General features: G+C 37.0%; 2 protein-coding genes across 2 annotated transcripts; both read right to left on the minus strand.

Annotated features, from left to right (window-relative positions):
- Positions 1-1826: 1826 nt before the first annotated feature.
- On the minus strand, positions 1827-2756 carry LOC306639093 (olfactory receptor 5AK2-like; the record flags this gene model as incomplete). Its single annotated transcript, XM_079102523.1, has 1 exon — positions 1827-2756. The coding sequence occupies one exon, from the start codon at positions 2754-2756 to the stop codon at positions 1827-1829; it is 930 nt and encodes a 309-aa protein (XP_078958649.1).
- Positions 2757-16829: 14073 nt separating this feature from the next.
- Positions 16830-17759, minus strand: LOC306639094 (olfactory receptor 5AK2-like; the record flags this gene model as incomplete). The annotated part of the gene is made up of 1 exon (XM_079102524.1): positions 16830-17759. One exon carries the CDS (start codon positions 17757-17759, stop codon positions 16830-16832), a length of 930 nt encoding a protein of 309 aa, XP_078958650.1.
- Positions 17760-22027: the final 4268 nt, after the last annotated feature.

The following is a 22027-nucleotide window of genomic DNA, read 5'->3' on the forward strand; positions in this document are numbered from 1 at the left end:
CTGGCAGGAGATTCCTTCAGTTAGAGATCACTTCCCAGTAGCTGAGGGTAAGGCCAGACTTTTTTTGGGGTATGCTTAATTCTTCTCTACACAGCCCAAATGCATGACATTTTCTCAAGTCCTTGTCTCAGGAATGAAAACTTAGACACATGTTGCACTACCTGCAATAGAGTATGGGACATCAACTATTTTTCTGGAAGCATTACCTCCCATCAAATATGAATTAATATGAGTTTATTTAGGAAGAAATACAAGAATGAATAGTATATAGACAACCAGCTATATTTCACATATGGAATGACAGGTATTTTTTCTTTCAGTATATGTGAATACTCTCTTCTTTAGGTCATTGCTATCCCAAACTGTTCTATAAATGATACCATATTTTTCTCTTAGATTTATATTTTTATCAAGACAGCCTTTTCTGCTCATGATTGATGTCAAATTCTTTTTAAAAACCATTTTATTAGTGTATAGAAATGATATGTACTCATTGTGACATATTTATACATGCACAGGACACTCCCCAGTACCTTCACTCACCCTCCCCTTGACTTCAAATTCTAATTGAAGACATGGGCCTCTACAGTAATGTTAAGACACTGTTGCTGGTCCCAATAAGTCCCTATAAAACACTGCTTCCATAAGAATAGATTGCCATTCCAAACTATTGTATAGCTGTTCTATATATTCTCTCATTTAATGGACAGATTCAAGTTCTGTGAATGTTCCTTGTTCCCTCATTCTACAAATATTTTAACAAGTGCTTAATAAATTCCAGACACCTGATAGATGCTTGGGATACAAAAGTGCATTTCTAGTCTTAACAGAGTCAATGTTTTCTCATATATACATCTGTGGTAGGGTAAATAGTATCTTGTTCAAGGTATCAGGTGAAAACAACTTCCTCTGAAAGGAATCTACCATTGTGTTGTAAGTTATAAAAACCATGGCAGATGTTTTCCTTCATTGCTTGCACCATTAGGAAGTGAGGTCCTATCTGTATTACTGAAGCTTTTCCTGCCGAGTCTTTCTTTGACACAAAGGTCTCTTGACCTACATTTGAATTCCCATGAAGTTTCTGTAGTTTAACCTTATTTGTGTGAACAGAATGGTTGTAAATGAATGTTTACAAGCCAGTGTTCAGATCCATCTCTTTCCAAGTTACCTCAATTGGAGAAGATACAAACAGAACTGTTAGCAAGAGTTCCCTTTCCCATGGAAAGAAAGTGAGGGAATGGAAATTGAGAGGGTAATGGTTGACAGAAATAAGTGTTCCTAAGTGGTGTGGGGTGTAACAAATATAAGAATGTTGTATAGAAGTGATAGCTTGAGTCACAAGATGATTTGTAAAGAAACATGTTTATTTCACATTCAAAGTTGTATAATACTTGCAACAGAATTTACAAAGGACTTCTCTGTAGAAAATTTAGGGAACTGATTTTTTAAAGGAGAGGAAATCAATAAACTCCAATTTTAAAACTGACAATATTCAAGCAACAATTTTTGGTGCAATTAAAAGTATTATGGAAAAATGTTTGAAATAATACTTTGCAAGTTTTATATAAACTCCTTAATATTTTCACCATCTCCATAAAGCCGTCCCCCTGAGGATTATGGTTTTTAAATTATACTCCAGAGAAAATGAGTTTCAGGAGAGTACTTAGAATATTTCTCACATTCTAACATCTAATGGCTTGATAGGGGTAATCTGGATTTTAGAGCTGGACATGTTAACATGTTTTCAGTGTCAAAATTATTAAAGGGTGGTAACACGTTTCTACTAGATGTTTTGAGTTGTTGAATTTGAACCACTTGCAATCAACCTAAAAGAACTTTTTGCCCACCATGTTTAAAGCTTCTTTCACCTCCTTGTTTCTCAGGCTGTAGATCAGGGGGTTCAACATGGGAATGACAATGCCATAAAACACGGAGGCCACTTTCATATTCTCCTGGGCATTCTCAGAATGAGGCTGTAGGTACATGTAAGCCAGGGTGCCATAGAAAATGGAGACAGCTGTCAGGTGGGAGGCACACGTGGAGAAGGTCTTCTTCCTTCCCGCAGTAGAAGACATCTGCAGGATGGTGGTCATGATGTAAATGTAGGAGAAGGTGACGACCAACACAGTGAACACCAAGTTAAATCCCACAAACACACTAAGTAGCATGACGTTGATGTCAATATTGGAGCATGAAAGGGTGAGAATTGGAGGAACATCACAGAAAAAATGATTGATGCTGTTGGACCTACAGAAGGAGAGTGAGAATGTAAAACCTGTGTGAACAGAGGCATTTATTGATCCCATGAGGTATGAACAGGCGACCATCTGGATGCAAACTGTTCTCGACATGAGGATGGGATAGTGAAGAGGCTTACAGATGGCAACGTAACGGTCAACTGCCATAGCCGCCAGCAGGTAACAGTCACTAGTCGCAAAAGTTACATAGACCAATAATTGCATTAAGCATCCAGCAAGGGATATGGACTTGTTTTCTGTGATGAAGGTTTGTAGCATCTTGGGAGTGATAGCAGTCGTGTAACAGATATCCACAAAAGCCAAATGCTGTAGAAAAAAGTACATGGGCGTTTGGAGTCTGGACTCTGTTCTGACGAGTAAGATCATTCCAGTATTACCCACCATGGACGTCACGTAGATGACGAGAAACACAATGAAGAGGACGGTCTGAAACTCATGTTGGGCTCCAAATCCCAGGAGGTAGAATTCAGTCACTTCAGTGCTGTTTCCTTGTGTCATGGCTACCCAGTGTCTGGGGAAAACCAAGAGAAGAAAGGAAAGCATTGTGATTTCTCCAAATGAAATATTCCCACATTTCATGACACTGTTTTCAACTTCTCTATTTCTAACAGAAGCAGACAAAGGAATTTATTGCTTTCCAAATAATTTCTTCTATATTCTTGATAAAGGCTACCACATAAACAGTGCATTTGGGCCATGATTTCATGTCAAAGTAAAGACTGCCTCATGGAAGAGCAACTTCCAAAGTGTTATTCTATGAAAACTAGACTAACATATGTTTTTTATTGAATTCTAGTTATCTATATTTGCTTAGGGAAATGTTTGACTCTGATTTTGTGCCTCCTCCGCAGCCTACATCTTTCTTATTTTAGCATTTTATCCTTTTAATACTCAGTCAAGCTCTTGAAATCAGGAACATTAGAGTGAGAAAAATTTCCAGGGATATAGCCTGGCCCACATGTGTTCCATAGCTTCATGGAGTGGCAGTACTATTTTCTTTCTTATGACTCCCATCAGTGATCTTTGCTTCACATACCAGATAATCATCTTACTGCACATTTACGAGAGATAACTTGCATTTCCCATGGCATTGTTATCTTTTATGTTAGTGCCCAGCTGAGGGAAAATTTGTGTGGTAGCAATTTAATATATGATGATGACTTTTTTAAAATCACAAATCTCTTGGTTTTCCTCTGAGTTCACGTTTCTCATCCTGGTTAGGTATACGACTGATGCTTTCTTGCATGGTTTTCCACACAGCGTTAGGCTTCAAATTCACTGATTTAGTATCTTTGGGTACCTTTCCATATTGCCAAGCACTGCTCATTGTGAAGCAGTAAGTCATGGACCTGTGGTTGGCAGAAATGGGTGACCCATTTCTGTACACCTGCTTTTTCTTTTCGGACCACAATAAACCACACTTCCAACGAAGCTTGCTTGTGCAAGGTAGTGTTATTATGCGATACCCTATGAGTGATAGGCACAAGCAATGCATGCTGCATCTAGGCCTCAACCAGACCTCCTCTTACTCCCATTTTCATGTGAAATGGAACCATATGAATTTCTACTCCTTTTATACCTCATCTGTTAGTGGGATATTTACACTCAGGAAGACTATGTAAATCAAGGGATAAGATGGCCAGATATACAGGAAAACAGATAAAAATATGAATTTCAGATAAGACATATTTTAGTAGAATTGTAACTTAAATATTGCACAAGAAATAGTAAAAATAAGACTTTACTCAATCTTTATCTGAAATTTAAAATTAACTGGGCATCCTGTAATTTTGTTAAGGCTGGTGGCTCTATCTGTGTTGCTTATTGCAGTCTACTTCAGGCTGAATTCCTGAATGACTATGTGGAACAGAGTCCCTGTCTTGGTCCATTTGATGTTACTGTAGCACAATACCAGACTTGGTAGTTTATATAGAAAAAAGAAAATTTCTTTGTCTCACAATGCCAGAGGTTGAGAAGCCCAAGATTGAGGGTCTGCATCAGTCAGGGGCCTTCTTACTGCACCTCCTATGGCCAAAGGTACAAGGGCAAGAAAGAGTGAAAACAAGAGAGCAAGAGAGGGCCACACTTGCTTTAATCAGAAATCTATTCTCTAGATAACGGATGCTCTCCCCTAAGAGCAACATTAATTCAGTTAGGGGAGCAGAGCCCTCATGACCTAGTCCCCTCTTATTAGGTCTTACCTCTCAAAACTGTTGCTTTAGTGAACAAATTTCTAACAGGTGAGCTTTGGGGAACGCAATGATCATCAAAAGCACCTCACTCCCTACTCTGAGTTTGATGTGATTGAGAACTTCTATTGTTACATGTTATGAGATTTAGGGATTTCTTTCTTTATAACAGTTTGTCTTATTTTTAACAATTGGGATTTCATTCATACAATGCCTTTTTCTCATTATGAAGAGGCATACATAATGAAGATAGAACAATGGTACTAGGTTCTACCTAGAGAGTGGATTGGTGGTTGATTACTGACTTACCAGACACAGAAAACTAAAAACTGAGTCAGCAAGAAATTATCTCAGAATCAACCAAATTTAGATGGCAAAATCCTCAAACAGGATCACTGTGCCAGGGTAAAAGGGAGTATTAAAAGAATGAGGATTGGTTGAGAACCTTCTAGGCAGCAACTTATAGGTTACAATTTTTGAGTCTGACTTACAGGTCATCAGTTTACCTAGGACATCTGAACTTTCTTGGTGTTTACATTGGTAAGCCCTGGGTCTGAATTCTTTCCTGTCAGTTAACAAATGCTAAGGATGTAGCCACCGTTTGCCTCACTTCCTTCTCTAAAATGGGTGCACAGAATTTGCTTGCAAGTTCACCATGAGCACTGCAACAATGTTTCTAAAAATGAAAGTTTGGAAATAGGCTTAGATACATCGGCAGATAGGAATTATGTATTAAGACATAATCCAAAAGTGCCCATGTCTCATGGGCAAAAGAGAAGAGAGCAAGTTGTAGGAAAATATTTTTAGTGTGGGCCATCTTAGTAATTAAGCTTTTTCTCACACTCTCCTTTGCTTTCATTCTTTATTTATTTGTGGATAAAATTTATACATGATACACACTAACTAGTTATAATTATCCATGAATGTGGTTTGGGTGAGAGACAACGTCACTTTTTAAAATCATAAAGTCAGTTCTTTTATTTGTACAACAGAAATTTGTGAAATTTTAGTTTTAAAATAATCACTACTGACCTTTGATGTTGTCATTGGTATGCTAAAGCTTACTCCTGTCTTTTCACATTTTTGTTTTCTGTTTGTTCTATTTTTGTTTCTCTGTTTCTATTTCCTGCTTTTTTGTAGGTTACTTGGCATTTTAAAGAATTTCACTCTAGTTTTTCTGTAGTGGTTTTAATATATACCCTATTTAATAAAGCTTTTTGTTTAAAGTGGTTGTTCTAGCTAGGTATTATATAGATAAATTCTTAATATTGCGTTTTACCAATTTGGGTGGTATAGAAACTTTACTTCCTTTGTTATTCCTGATAGTCTCCCATCTTAAATGTTACTGGCCTGTATCTTTCATCACTTCAGAGTGTTAATAATTGTTCTTTAATGGTCAAACATAATTTAGAAAACCCAAGAATGTAAATGTTCTTTAATTATTAATGTTTTTGCTTTTCCACACTCCTTCATCTTTCCTGATATTCCAGGACTCCTTTGTCTAATATCGATTAAGAGAGAGTTTGGCAGAGAAGATAGACGAACATGCTATTATATGCTATTTTTGGTGGACCAAAAAAGTCATGCAAATATAATGATATTGTAGACCCAAAGGAAAAGGAAGGAAAAGAAATATCATGCAAACCTCAACTAAAAAATGAAAGAGAGGCAATATTAACATTGGATCAAGCAGACTTCACATGAAAGAAAATTACCCGGAAAAGAGGGGGATGTTACTCAATGGCAAAATGGTTAATCCACTAAGAAGGAACAGCAATCCTAAATGTTCGGACACTAAATTAGGGAACTGCAATAAATACAGAGCATAACGTGATAGAAGTGAAGAGCGGAAAAGACACTCCACACTTAGTATTGGGCAATGCAGTATTCCCTGCCTGGTAGTTGGTAGGACTTCTAGATGGAAGATCGGCAAGTACATAGAACCCTTGGATCATCAGAGTCCACTGGACACATGGAGCACCCCATCTAACAGCGGAATACTCACTTTTCCCAGGTACATACAAATATACTAAATATACTTCCAGTGAGCCCATATCTGGGGCCACAAAAGTTCTATATCAGCTTAAAATAATTGAGAAATTACAGTGAATATCTTCTGAACTCAGTGAATTCAAACTAGAGTTCAACAACAGAAAGAGAACAGAATATGTTCATAAACTTGTAAAGGGAAAAACTCATTTCTAAGCATCATTTTGGTCAAGAAGGTCAATGAGGGAAATAAAAACATTAAAATGATTGAAAATGAAAATATAATGTATCAAAATTTGGGGGATGCCCCTAAAATTGTGTGGAGAGGGCAATGTATAGGCCTGAAGCTCACATTAGATAAGAGAAAAAGTCTATAACCAATGGTTTCAGCTTCCACCACAGAAACTGGGAAAAGGACAAAGTGAACCTAACACCAGCAGAAGGAATGGAGAAGCAAAGCTAAGGGTAGAAATAAGTGCAATTTAATAGAGAAAGACCTTGTGAAAATGTCAGTAAAACACATAGCTGACCTGAAGTGACAAAAGAGAAAATATAAATGATTAAACCAGGAATAAAGCAGGCTGAATCATTTCATACCCAGCAGACATCAAATGAGTAATAAGGGAATTACATGAATAACTCTACACATAGATTTTACAACTTAGAAGAAAAGTAAAAACTACAACTAAATCAATATGAAAGCAATAACTTGAATAGCCATACAGCAATTAAGAAATTGAAATTTATGAATGTAAAACTACCCATTCAAAACTCACTGGGGAATTCATCAAAATTTAGGGAAGAATTAAATACTATGAAAAGAACACTTCCCAGCTTCTCCTACAAATTCAGTTAAGACTCTGACAGCAATGCCAGATGAAGAAATTATGAAAGAAGAAACCTATATGAATATAGAGGTAAGAATCTTCTATAAAATGTTAGCAAATATAATTCAGATACACAGTTATATACCATCACCAGTGGTAAAAGACTGGTTCAGGATTTAAAAACCAGTCAATGTAGTACACACACACACACACACACACATACACACACAAAGGAAGAAGGATATCAGGATCATCAAAGTTTGTGGACACATTTGACAGAATTCAACACTTATTTATGATTGCATGACAAAGCTACTGAAACTAGTAATAGAAACAATTTTCTCAACTCGATGCAAAACATCTACAAAAGCTGCTCTGAATGGTTAGACACTAAACGCTTAGCACTTAAGATCAGAACAAGGCAAATCTTTGCTCATTACTGCTGTTCACAATAGCACTGGAAGTTCCAGTTCAGGGAAGAAAAGGACCAAAATCACACATTTCAGAAAGGAAGAAATGCAACCATCCCCGTTTTCAGATGACATGATGGTGTATGATGAAGATCCTGAGAAATCTACCCAAGTCTTCCAGAGTTCAGAAATTTACGGAATACAAGATGATCATAAAACATCAATTGTATTTTTATGCTGACAACAGAAAGGTGGGAACTGAAGTTAAAACACCTACTTTACAATCACTAAAAAACTGAAATAGTTGAGTAAAAATTTAATACATCCTGCATAGGATCAGCATGCTGAAAATTAGAAAAACATGGGTGAAATAAAACAAAGATCTAAATAAATCGACCTACTGTGTTCATGGATCAGAAGACTCAATACAATGAAATGTCAATCCTACCAAAATTTTATATGGTGTAACTTAATCCCTGACAATATCTGCAAAACTTTTTTTTCTTTTTTTAGAAATAGACAATGTTATTCTGGAAATTTTGTGGGAGGGAAAGGGTGTTAGAATATCTAAATCAATTCTGAGAAAGAACAAAGTAAGTGAATCATTCCCCTTGATAGCAGGGCTTGTTATGTTGCTTAGTAATCCACACTAATATTGGTGGAGAGAAAGACACAAAGATGAAGCAGAAGAGAAAACCCTGAACTAGATACATACGGGAATATGTATGTATACATACGGGAATATGTATTTTCAAGGTTCAAGCTGAACCTTGAAAAGGATTTAGAAATCATTCGACAGGAGAAAGATAGCCATTTTAATAAATAGTTCTGGAGCATCTGACGATCCATAGGAAGAAAAATGAAATTTGACCTAAACCTTATATCTTACACAAAAATTAACAAAAAAACTTGTATTTAAATGCAAAATATAAAACCATAAATCCTCAGAAGAAAAGAGGACCAAACTTTTAGTTCCTAAGGTTTACATTGAAAAGACATGAACAAACGTTTTTTTCAAAGAGGGGGGATATGGCTGCAGAATAAACATATAAACATATATATTCAATGTCAGTAGTCATCAGGGAAATGGCACAATAGCTAAACTATGGAACCAACCTAGGTGCTCTTCAACAGATGAGTGGATAAAGTGTGTGTGTGTATATATTTATATACAAGATGGAATATTACTCAGCTTTGAAGAAGAATGAAATTATGGCATTTACTGGTAATATCATGCTAAGCAAAATAAGCCAAACCTCCAAAACCAAAGGACAAATGTTTTCTCTGATATGCAGATGCACGGTGGTGGGGATCAAACCCAGGGCCTTGTGCTTACAAGGCAAGCACTCTACCAACTGAGCTATCTCCCCAGCTCCTGATATGAAGATGCTAATTCACGATAAGGGGTGTGCGTGCTAAGAAAGAGTAGAGTTACATTAGATTAGGTAGAGGGGAGTGAAGGGAGGGGAAGGGGTAGGGGGTAGGAAGGATAGTAGAGTGAAACACATTATTATCTCATGTACATATATGACTACATGACCGATGTGATCCTACAATATGTGCTCTCAGAAAAATGAGAGATTACACTCCATTTATGTATGATTTATCAAAATGCATAAATGCCTTCTACTGTCTGTACAACAAATTAGAACAAATAAAAATAATAATAAAAAAGAACACAATGGATTATCACCACACTAAACATAATAAGATATTGTTGGGCATGTAGCACAATTGTTAACTTAAAAATAGTGACTATGTCAAATGCTGGCAAAGACACAGAACTATTGGGTCTCCCATACAGTGCTGGTGGGAATGCAAAATGGTACCATCTCTGGAACAAAGTTTGATAGCTTTTAAAAAAAATCTAAATATATTTGCCATACAGCCTAGTCCTTGTCCACCAAGTTAATTATATTTGCACAAAACTATGTCCACTTTCAAATGTACACATGAGTTTCAAAGCAGCTGCATTTGTCACATTCCCCCAACAGTAAATAACTAGAATGTTCTCTATGGTGTTATTGGTTCAAGTGTGCTGCATCTACACTGTGAAACAGCACTTAGAAATAAGCAGAACAGTGTCGACAAACACAAGATGGATCTCAATGGCACTGGGTTAATAAAAAAGCTAATTTCTAATCTGCATGCCCTATGTGATTTCATTTATAACATTATCAAAATGAAATTGTGGAGATGGAGAACAGGTCGGGGATTGCCAGGGGCCAGAGACTGTTGGTGGAGGGGGGTGATGTGTCTATATAGGGAAGGGTGTGGAAAGAGATCTGTGATGGAAAATTCTGCATCTCGATGACTATGGAGGTTTGCAGCAATCTGCACACCTGAGACGGTGAGAGAAGTGTGTGCACACATGATACCAATCTTCAAAACTTCAGTTTTGGTGTCAGAGTGCAATTACATAGATGTACCACCAAGGGAACACTGGGTAAAGTGCGCTTAGGCACGCTGCCCTAACTTTGCCACTTCTTGTAAATTTATGAGCATTTCAAAATAAAGAGTAAAATAAAAATTAACAGGAAAAAGTGCAGCCTGCATGGACGCGATAAGAAGTTTAAGTGGGCAAACTAATGTAGACTTTCCATCAGAGAGGCAGGCATCCAATGCCTAACAGGCGAGTGCTACATTAAAAGCAAATAATATTAATTGCTTGATAAATTTATTGGTTACTTCATTCAGTCGTGTTCGTTCACATGCTTCCCCAGGCAACGTTCATCCCTCCCTTGCTTCCTTTCTACCACATCACCTGTGATGAGCTGAGTCCTGGTCTTGGGATCAGACATGCAGGAACTCTGTCTCTGACTCTGGTGCTTTGCTGCTTCCTACACACAGCAGTGCTACACAGCTACTTTTGAAAATGGGATTTGCCTTCTGGTACTTAAACCAGGGTTGCCTCCAGCTTCTGATTGCACCAGAGAGCTTATGGCTGCGACCTCAGGGACCAATACTCACTCCCTTGAGGATCTGAGGTTCCAGAGCCAAGATGGAATTGCATAAACAATGTTATCTAGTGATTTTTGGCTGATGAAAATTTAAACTAATAAAGATGAGCCTTTTTAAAACTCCTGGAGAAGATAATTCTTTCTCATGTCATTTATTCTTTAATAACTCCTTTTTTGTTGTGAACCAGGTTGAGCATCATATGTCTTAGGACCAGTAGTTATGTGTGTGTAAATCTGTATGGTCCTATAATCAATGAAAAATACCTTTCTGAAAAAAGAAATCTAAATCTAACCCAAATTTATAGGCCTATGTTCCCCAGTCTGACAAATAAATATACTATAATGTGAATACATATCATAATACCACATTTGCCATGGTTTATTTATTTAAAAATTGCTCTCGAATTATTATTTTTAATTCATACATTTTAAAAATCAACTCTACACAAAGACAACATTTATTCTAGTTGTACTTTATGACATGAGACTATTTCAGACAACCTTCTGTAAAACAAGAGACTTTGAGCTTTGTTTGCTGTAAGTCTGTAATTTAATTAATATATAAATAGAAAGATTAATTCATTTAACCTGTAGATTTTTTTTTTTTATTAAATAGCAAATGAATGAGGGGAAGTTATTATCAAAAGTCTAGAGGTTTAAAATTCAGTTTTCCTTATTGAATGACTAGTGTCTCAGGAATCTGGCTTAAATATAAGGATTCACTTCCCTTTGTGACAGCAGTTTGAGAGTCAGGACCAGTACCTTTTTGATTTGCTTTGTCTTTCTCATACGTTGGCTGCCTCGCCATCTAACGGGTCTACTTTAGCTTCAGACATCATAATACCTTACAAAGCAGGAAACAGACACACCGAGGTCAGGATATCTCTCACACACCCTTGAACAGCAAAGTAAAAGCATTCTCCAAATTTCCCAGGAATCCTCAAGGTAACTACCACTGTCTGCACCTTTGTTATATTAGATTATATGGAGATTAGCAGAAATACTCAGGCCTCGCACCACATCTTCTCAGTACTTGAGAAGTGGTAGAGTTTTCTCCATCCTGACAGGGGCCCATCTTCTATGGCATCTCTCTGCTTCTTGCCTCAGGAATCTCTCTCAAGCCATGAAAGACCACCCATCAGAATCAGCACAGAGTGAGAGACTGTTAAGGACCTTGACAAACCTTCAAAGAGCGGAGGAGAGGGGAGTAGAATAAATGTCACAACCTCTTGTCCCGGGAGGGACATTCTGAGGGACATAGCCCATTCGAGGCCCCTGTGGAACTGAGTCCCAGTTTCCCAAAGTGTAAACCAGCTAAGCCACTCGCTCTTCCCTGCATTTCCTCCTTCACTTTTCCTTGTTCTTCCCTCTGCTGCCTGCAATGAACACCACCAAACAGTTTAGCAACTGCAGAGTGTGAAGCAACAGTTCCCACACAACGGATGTCACTTCGGACAACATCCAAAATTTAGGGGCCCCAAGGACCACCCATTTTACAAAATGGCTACTCATTATCACCCTCAGACCTGATAATGCACTAGAATATGTCACGACTCTGATGTTAGGCACCACCTTCTCCCTTCATACCTCTGTTGAAATCCTGCCCCCAAAGTGCTGGTAGTAGGAGGTGGGGACTTTGGGAGGGGTGCAGGATGGCTAGTTATGAGGGTGGAGCAGTGCTGACTGAGGGGACTTGTGCCTTGTGAGTGCTGGGGGAGCTTGGTTCCCCTCTTGCTGTCTGCCGTGAGAGGTTAGAAGTTAGCCATCTCTAACCCAGAAGAAAGCCCTCACCAGGGCCTGATCACATGGGGTTGCTCATCTTGACTTCCAACCCCAGACTGTGAGAAATAAGTTCTGTAATTTTAAAGTCACCTTGCCGGCAGTAATTTGTTATACTAGCCCAAACTGACAAAGACAGGAATTTTTACTTAGGGTGAGGCTCTACAGTTCCAGATATCTAAAATTTTGAAAGTAGATTTGGTTTAGGGTAATGGATCGAGGTTTGATCTATTTTGAGAGGTTGATAGAAAAAAGTAGAGACTTCTGTGAACAGACTTCTCAGAGTGACTCAGATGAGGCCTCAGAAAGGAAAGAGAGATATAGAGGAAATTTCCTTATTCTTGGAGATCATCTAGGAAAGCATGAATAGAATACTGGTAGGAATATGGACTGTAAACAGGTTCTGCTGAGAGGTCAACCTCTGGGTCTGGTGGGACTTTTTCTTCAGAGGGCCTGGAGGGAAGTGCATGGAACCAAAGAGGATGATTCTTGAGTCTTTGGGTCTCACAGAAGTCACCTTTCCAGGTTTTTGACTTGGTTGGGTCCCATCAGCCCTTTTATTTCCTATTTCTTTCTTGGAGTGGGAATATTTATCCTATGCCTGTCCTCCTCTTGTTTTGTGGAAGCACATATCTTGATGGATTTGAGGCTCACAACAGTAGAATAATCTCATGAATCTGATTTGTGTCTTATCTATATGACACTTAGATGAGACTTGGAACTTCAGATTTTATGGTTGATGGTAGATACAAGAAGTTTTGGGATAGCCAGAATGGAATAAATGCATTGTGCATGTCAGAGTGCTAAGATTTTTAGAGTCCCAGAGGCAGAATGTTATGGACTGAATGTTTGTGGTTCTCCAAAAGTCAAATGTTGAAATCCTGTACTACAATGTGATAGTTTTAGTAAATGGCACTTTTTGGAGATAATTAAACCTGAGTGTGTTTCCCTTATCGTACATGGGTTTAAGTGAGCTTGTAACTCTTTTTCTGCCACACAAGGACACAATGAGCTGTTGTCCATCTCTAACCAGGAATAGTGCCCTCACCAGATCCTACTGCCATCTTGACTTTGGACCTTTAGGCTCTAGAACTATGAGAAAGAAGTTATTGCTGTTTAAAAGTCAGCCAGTCAAGAGTAATCTATCACAGAACCCAAACTGAGGAAGACATCAGGAAAGCACTTCACCTACAAGCACATTTACATTCAAGTGGAAGAATAAAAATTGAAAACGAAGAAGGGATGCACAAAGTGAAGCCTGGGAGTGGTCTAGACTTCCATTATGCTTAAGGATGTGTTATTCTCTTTGCATCAATTTGAAGTTAAGGCAATGTGTCTTTAATATGGAGAATTGTCAACCCAGTAAGCTTACTTGGATCTTTGGTGTCCAGAGGGTTTTTTTTTTTTTTATTTTTCTTTTTTTTAGATTTAGGGACATATCAGCCATGTGGTTAATTCTTTAAGCCAAGCTACCCCGGAGGATCAAATAATACCTTTTGTCTCCAGTTCCAATGGAGTTTGAAATTTATATAAAACTTCCCTGAAATTCCATTATACATCACTTTGTAGGACTCTTCAGTGGTTAAATTCTCAAGGCAAATACTGACATTTCTATTAGGCAGGACATTCCTTCAACTTAGGGATCACTTCTCAGTAGTTGAGGACAAGGCCAGACTTTTCTTGGAATAAGCTTAAGTTTTCAGTGAACATCCCCCCACACATGATTTTTATCAAGACGTTTTCTCCACAGTGAAAACTAAGACTCAAGCTGCTCAACCTGCATTGGAATCTAGGATATAAACCATTATTGGCTGCCATTATTTTCCCTATAAACCAGAGCTGTTTCAGGAAGGAGTCAGAGAATGAACAGTGTATAGACAACCAACTGTGTTTTGTCACAACACTGAATACAAATATGGAAAGGTAAGGAAATTCTTTTTCTTTAAGCTCATGTGGTTGTTTTCTTCTCCCGGTGATTTTTACCCTAAAACTGTTTGGTATGATACCATATTTCTTCCCTTCAAGTGTAGACTATTTAAAAATATAATTTAGTAATCTTTGCAGAATTGACTTTCAATGCTGATTGAAGAGCTGAGCTTCCACAGGAATGTTCAGAAAAAGGCGCTGGACTCCATAGGTATTTTTATGAAGCATGTGTTGACATGAGAATGGTTTGCCATTCTGGACTGTGGCTAGTATACTTTTTTATTTAAAGGATACATTCAAGTTGTCTGAGCACATTCTTTGTTTACTCATTCAACAATTATTTTAATGAGTGCTTAATAAATCACTGAGAATTAGTAGATGCCTGGGATGAAATAATTAACCATCATTATGTCAATCTTGACTTGAAAAAGAATCAACATGTAGGTTTTATATATATATATATGAATGCATCATACCCTGATCAGAGTGCTACCTGAAAATCGATTCACTTTGAGGTGGAACCTGCCATTTTGACCACAAATGCTCTCCTTCATTGCCCTTTCACAGTGAGGTCTTATCAGTGCTCTGAAGCTTTCCTGCCAACCATTCTTTCCTTACTCAAAGGGCTCTTGGCCTACATTTGAATTCCCACTGAGTTTCTATAGTTCAGTGTTATTTGAACAAAAATGATTGGTATTCCTTTTGCAAATGAATGGTCATTAGCAGGTGTTTAGTTCCTTCTATTTCTAGATTACCTCCACTGGAATCAAGGAGAGAGAATGTTTGCAGGAGTTCCCCATTTATAGGGAAGAAAGAGATGAAAAAAAAAGAGGTTACTCTTCACGTGTTATTGTTCTTTCAAATTATAATGGAGCATGATCTTTTTTTCTTGTTTCACTTATTTATGCTCTTTTATCCCTTCTTTGTATTCTTGTTTTTCTGTTCTGTCATAAACAATTATTATAAAGTGTTTGATCTGTACATTTGCATATGTCCTTAAAAAACATGGCAACTTTTTGTATGTACATTTTTTTTATTATAGTATCGATTTTATTCACTTATTTTTTTGAGAACAGAGGCATACTTGAACTATAAAGGCTAATTAATATAAACACTGAAGCTATGATAATGGGATGTAATTTTTATATATTGGCTAGAAGGCATTTTTTTTCATTTTTTAAAATTATTTTTTGATTTTTTTACAGACCGCATTTTGATTCATTGTACACAAAGAACTCAATCAATAAATGGGCCAAGGAATTGCACAGATACTTTACAGAAGAAGACATACAGGCAATTAATAAATATATGAAAAAGTGTTCAACATCTCTAGTAATTAAAGAAATGAAAATTAAAGCAACTCTAAGATTTCATCTTATTCCAATTAGAATGACTATTATCAAGAACACAAACAATAATAGATGTTGGTGTGGATGTAGGGGAAAAGGCACATTTTACATTGCTGGTAGAGTTGCAAATTGGTGTAACTGCTCTGGAAAGCAGTGTGGAGAATCCTCAGAAAACTTGGAATGGACCCACCTTTTGGCCCAGTTATCCCACTCCTCGGTTTATACCCAAAGGTCTTAAAATCAGCAAACTACAGTAACACAGCTACATCAATGTTTATAGCAGCTCAATTCACAATAGCTAGATTGTGGAACAACCTAGAAGCCCTTCAACAGATGAATGGATAAAGAAACTGTGGCATATATACACAATGGAATATTATTCAGCCATAAAGAATAATAATATTATGGCATTTGCAAATAAATGGATGGAACTGGAGAATATCTTGCTAAGTGAAAGAAGCCAATCCCCAGAAATCAAAAGTTTAAAGTTTTCCCTGAGAAGTGGAGAATGATATATAAATTGGATTTGTTTATTTGTAAAATTCACAAAGTTACAGAAATGTTAAAAGAGGAATAAAATGAAGAATGTAAAAAAAAGAGGTAACTGATTACAAATAAGTATATTCAAGTGTTATGTAATATAACAAATATGGAAAAAAGGACAGCATGAGTCCTAAGAGTATTTTAAAAATATATTTATTTTACATTCATATTTGTCTACTATTTGGAACAGGATGTATAAAAGACTTAATTTGTACATAATTAAGGAGGGAAATTGTTTAAATAAGAAGAAACAACTTCAATTTTAATACTGATTATATATAGGTAAATTCTTTATACCTATTTAAAATATACTTTAAAAATGTTTGAAAAGATACTCTGTAAGTTTATATGTGCTTCCTAATAATGTCCTTGAAGCCTTTTCCATGAGGAATGGAATGTATATTTTTGAATGATAACCAAGGGAAGTTGAGTCTCAGATGTTCTTAGGATATTTCCCTCATTCTAAGATCTTCATCTTGTGTTGACAGTAGTCTTGATTTTAGAGCTGAACATGCTTTCCACTTAAGAATTAATAAATTGTGCCAACACATTTCTAGTGGATGCTTTGAGTTGCTGAATTTGAACCACTTGCAATCAACCTAAAAGAGCCTTTTGCCCTCCATGTTTAAAGCTTCTTTCACCTCCTTGTTTCTCAGGCTGTAGATCAGGGGGTTCAACATGGGAATGATAACACCATAAAACATGGAGGCCACTTTCATATTCTCCTGGGCATTCCCAGAATGAGGCTGTAGGTACATGTAAGCCAGGGTGCCAGAGAAAATGGAGATAGCTGTCAGGTGGGAGGCACACGTGGAGAAGGTCTTCTTCCTTCCCGCAGTAGAAGACATCTGCAGGATGGTGGTCATGATGTAAATGTAGGAGAAGGTGACGACCAACACGGTGAACACCAAGTTAAATCCCACAAACACACTAAGTAGCATGACGTTGATGTCAATATTGGAGCATGAAAGGGTGAGAATTGGAGGGACATCACAGAAAAAATGATTGATGCTGTTGGACCTACAGAAGGAGAGTGAGAATGTAAAACCTGTGTGAACAGAGGCATTTATTGATCCCATGAGGTATGAACAGGCGACCATCTGGATGCAGACTGTTCTCGACATGAGGATGGGATAGTGAAGAGGCTTACAGATGGCGACGTAATGGTCAACTGCCATAGCCGCCAGCAGGTAACAGTCACTGGTCGCAAAAGTTCCATAGACCAATAATTGCATTAAGCATCCAGCAAGGGATATGGACTTGTTTTCTGTGATGAAGGTTTGTAGCATCTTGGGAGTGATAGCAGTCGTGTAACAGATATCCACAAAAGCCAAATGTTGTAGAAAAAAATACATGGGCGTTTGGAGTCTGTACTCTGTCCTGACGAGTAAGATCATTCCAGTATTACCTACCATTGACGTCACATAGATGACGAGAAACACAATGAAGAGGACGGTCTGAAACTCATGTTGGGCTCCAAATCCCAGGAGGTAGAATTCAGTCACTTTAGTGCTGTTTCCTTGTGTCATGGCTACCAAAAACCTGCAGAGAACCAGAATCACAACCAGAGAGAAAATCTTGTGACGGCTTACATTTTATGTTACATTCTTGACTTTGATGTTCATGACAAACACAATAGAGTTTTTTGTTTTCCAAATAATTTGAAAAAATTCTTGATAAGAAGTCAGCACATAAATAGTACATTAGAATCATGAGTTGATTTTAAAATGAAGACTATTTCTTCGATAAATGCTGTCTTTTATTGTGTGCATCTAGTAAACGTAAATTAACACACTATTCCTTTATGATAGAATTTCCTATGTTGTGTAAGGCAATATTGAAGTCTGTTTTTGAATTTTTTTTAGCAGCCTGTAGTTTTCCTTAGATGGTTAACATTTTACTCATCTAATATAAGTTCAAGCTCTGGAGCAATGAATCCCGGACCCTTGGTATGGCAAAAATTGGCCGCTGCCACAAACAGATGACATCCCATAAGAGACCAGACATAAACCTCATTTCCAATCAACTTGCTCTTGTGTGGTCATGATGTGATGTTCTGCCCAATTGTGGGCAAAAGTAATGTATGCTACATCTAGACCTGAACCAACTCTCCCACCCATTTCTACAGAAACCAGAACCATATGACTTTCTGCACCCTTTCTTTCTTCTTTCTATTAGGCGTATATTGACATTCAGGGAGATTTTGCAAGTCGTGTGTTAGGGTGATAAGATATTACAGAGAAAAACAGGTAAAAATATGAATTTCAGATAAAACATATTTTTAGTACAAATGTGGTCTAAATACTTTGTAGGAAATAGTAAAACATTACTTATTGTTTATCTGAAATTCAAAATTAACCGGGCATCCTATATTTTTATTTCTAAAGTCTGGTGGCCCTATGTTGCTTATTGCAGTCTACTTCAGGCTGGATTCCTGAATGACTATGTGGAACAGAGTCCCTGTCTTGGTCCATTTGATGTTACTGTAGCACAATACCAGACTTGGTAGTTTATATAGAAAAAAGAAAATTTCTTTGTCTCACAATGCCGGAGGTTGAGAAGCCCACGATTGAGGGTCTGCATCAGGCAGGGACCTTCTTAATGCACCTCCAATGGCCAAAGATACAAGGGCAAGAGAGAGTGAAAACAAGAGAGCAAGAGAGGGCCACACTTGCTTTAATCAGAAATCTACTCTCTAGATAATGGATGCTCTCCCCTAAGAGCAACATTATTTCAGTTAGGGGAGCAGAGCCCTCATGACCTAGTCCCCTCTTATTAGGTCTTACCTCTCAACACTGTTGCTTTAGTGAACAAGTTTCCCACAAGTGAGCTTTGGGGAATGCACTGAATCAATATCATGCCCTCCGCCAATAACATACTTCGTACTCTGGGTTCAGTGTGATTGAGAATTTCAGTTGTTACATGTCACTGGGATTTAGTTTTTTTTTTTTTCTTGACAACAGTTTTTATAACTCTTTGTATTATTTGTAACTTATTATTTCATTTATGCAATGTAATAAAGATTTTTCTTATTAAAAGGTATAAATGAATGAAGATATAATGGTACAAGTTTCTATCTGGAAAGTGGATGGATGATTCATAGCCCATTTATCAGACCCGAGAAAACCAAATATGAGCCATCAATAGAGAAAGATTAGATTTGACTAAGTTTATACTGTGGAATCCTCAAAAGGCTCAGAAATCGAGGTTAACAGGTACACTGTGACAGGCTTCAAGAGTATTAAAAGAAAGGGGGTTGGTAGAGTCTTCCAAGAAATAACTTATGGGTCATGATTTATAAACCCACAGTTTACCTAGACACCTAGACTTTCTTAGCTTTTCAATGTGAACACACAAACAAGCTCACATGGTTCCTGAATAACAAAGAAAGGGGAAAAGTCTATTTGAAGAAAGCTGAAACTTCAGTGGAGAAGGACAAATTTTGAAAGTCATGAGCAACCCCCATAACCATATGTGGATATACATATGTGTGTACATATCATGCACACACACTCATCCACATGCACACAAATTTTTGCTTTCAGAGAGTATAAATTGAAGTCTAATTATTAAAGTCTGCATAAGGTATTAAAGAAAAAAAATGGAAGTGATAAGGATCCAACCCAGGACCTTGTACATGCCAAGTAAATGCTGATCCTATACAAAATATTAATACCACAGTCAAATGTATTAAAATTAACTATTATTTTTATTTTGAATTATATCATAGGAAAGCACATAGCTGAATTTTTTTCATGTAATTTCATAAGTTTTGAAATTTTGTACCTGTAGGGACAGGGGGTCCTGGGTTTGAATTCTTGTCCTGACAATTAATAGAGGCAAATAATGACAAATAATAGAGGCAATTAATAGCAGGCAATTAACCTGCTCTGCCTCACTTCCTTCCTCTGTAAAATGGAAGTTTTCTTGGAAGTTTATCATATGCAATGCAACAATGTCTCTAAAAACAAAAGTTTGAAAATATATTTAAATAAATCATAGTAGATATAGTAGATACCATGTTATGAATCAAAGCATAGTCCAAAAATGTGACAGATACATACTCTTTGAAGAAGGTGCTCATGTCTTATTTTTAAAGGAGAAAGCAAGTTGTAGAATAATATTTAGCATGTGGGACCTTTTAACAAACACCCTCACTTCTTATCTCATGCGTCCATTCTCTTTATTTATTCATGGATAAAGTTGAAAAATAATGCATACCAAACTCCTTATTTATAATCATCCATGGTATGGTTTGGGTAAGACGAAACCTTACTATTAAACTTATAAACTTTGTTCTTAGCTTTATTTTTACATTATAAAAGTAGATTCTTGACTCTTATCACTTAAATATGAACACCAATTATCTTTTATATTATCAGTGGTATTCTAAGGTTTATGTCAACCATTTCACTTTTGCCTTCTGTTTTCCTCTTTTTTATTTAAATTACTCTTTCCTTAATTTTTGTGAGTCACTTGAAATTTTTTTTTTTATAATACCAATTGATTTATCTGTGATGTTTTTATTTGTGGTTGATCTGTGTATTATGTTGGAGGAACATAAGAACATAACCAGTGTTATATGTTACCTATTGAAGTCATATGGAAATCTTACTTTTTAAAATTTAAATGGTTGTACATAATGGTGAAATTTTTTGTTACTTATTCATACATGCACACAATATAAGAATATAATTTAGCCAATATTCCTCCCCAGCACCCCCCCCCCCTTCCTCCCATCCCCTGGATCCTCTATTATACCTCTATTATACTGGTTGCCCTTTTTTTTTTTTTTTTTTTTTTTTTTTTTGTGGTGCTGGGAAGCGAACCCAGGGCCTTGTGTATTTCTTTTTCTTAATCCTTTACTGTCTCCTGTTTTAAATATTTCCTCCATATATTGAAAACCAACATAAATAAAGTTAAAAGTTTCCTTCAACTGTCAGTCAAACGTAAATTAGCAAGCTGAAGAGTAGAATGAAAACGTATTGAATTTCTCTCTGTTTTTTGCTGTCTCCATGCTCTTTGATCTTCCCTGATGTGCCAAGTGGTCTTCCTTTCATAGCAATTAAGAGTAAGAGCTTGGCAGACTGGTTAGAAAAACATGCTCCAAATACTGTGAATAAGAACCCACTTCAAATGTAGTGCTATCTGTAGGTCAAAAGGAAAAGGAAAAAACAGATATAACATGCAAACATTAATTAAGGCATTGGAAAAGATAGCTATATTAATTTCAGGTAAAGTAGACTTCAGAGAAAAGGAATTTCCCAGGGGCAGAGAAAGACACTATATAATGAGGAAAGGGTTAGGCCTCCAGGAAGAAAGAGCAATTGCAGATGTGTGGGCACCGAACAGGAGACCTGCAGTAAACACAGAACGCAAACTGACAAAACCAGAGACAGGAAAAGGCCACCCACAATTGTGAATGCAGAATTCACGTTCTTTTCTTGAGAATCGAAAAAGCATCTAGACAGAAGATCAGCGAGTTTATAGATGTCAACGCCACTAACCAACAGGGGCTGCATGGCATCCACAGAACACTCCATCTAACAAGAGCAGAGCACACTTTTTCTGAAGTATGGACAAATATATTTTGAGACAGATTATATTCTGAATCATAAAGATTCTGTATTAATTTAAAATAACTGAAATCATTCTGGGTGCAGTGGTGCATGCCTCTAGTCTCAGCATTTTTCAGGATGCAAGTCGAAAGCCAGACTCAGCAACTTAGCAAGGCCCTTTGCAACTTAATAAGACCCTGTGTCGAAATGAAAAATAAAAAGGGCCGGGATGTGACTCA

This window comes from Sciurus vulgaris (assembly GCF_902686455.1).
Source record: "Sciurus vulgaris genome assembly, chromosome: 11".
Lineage (NCBI taxonomy): Eukaryota > Metazoa > Chordata > Mammalia > Rodentia > Sciuridae > Sciurus > Sciurus vulgaris.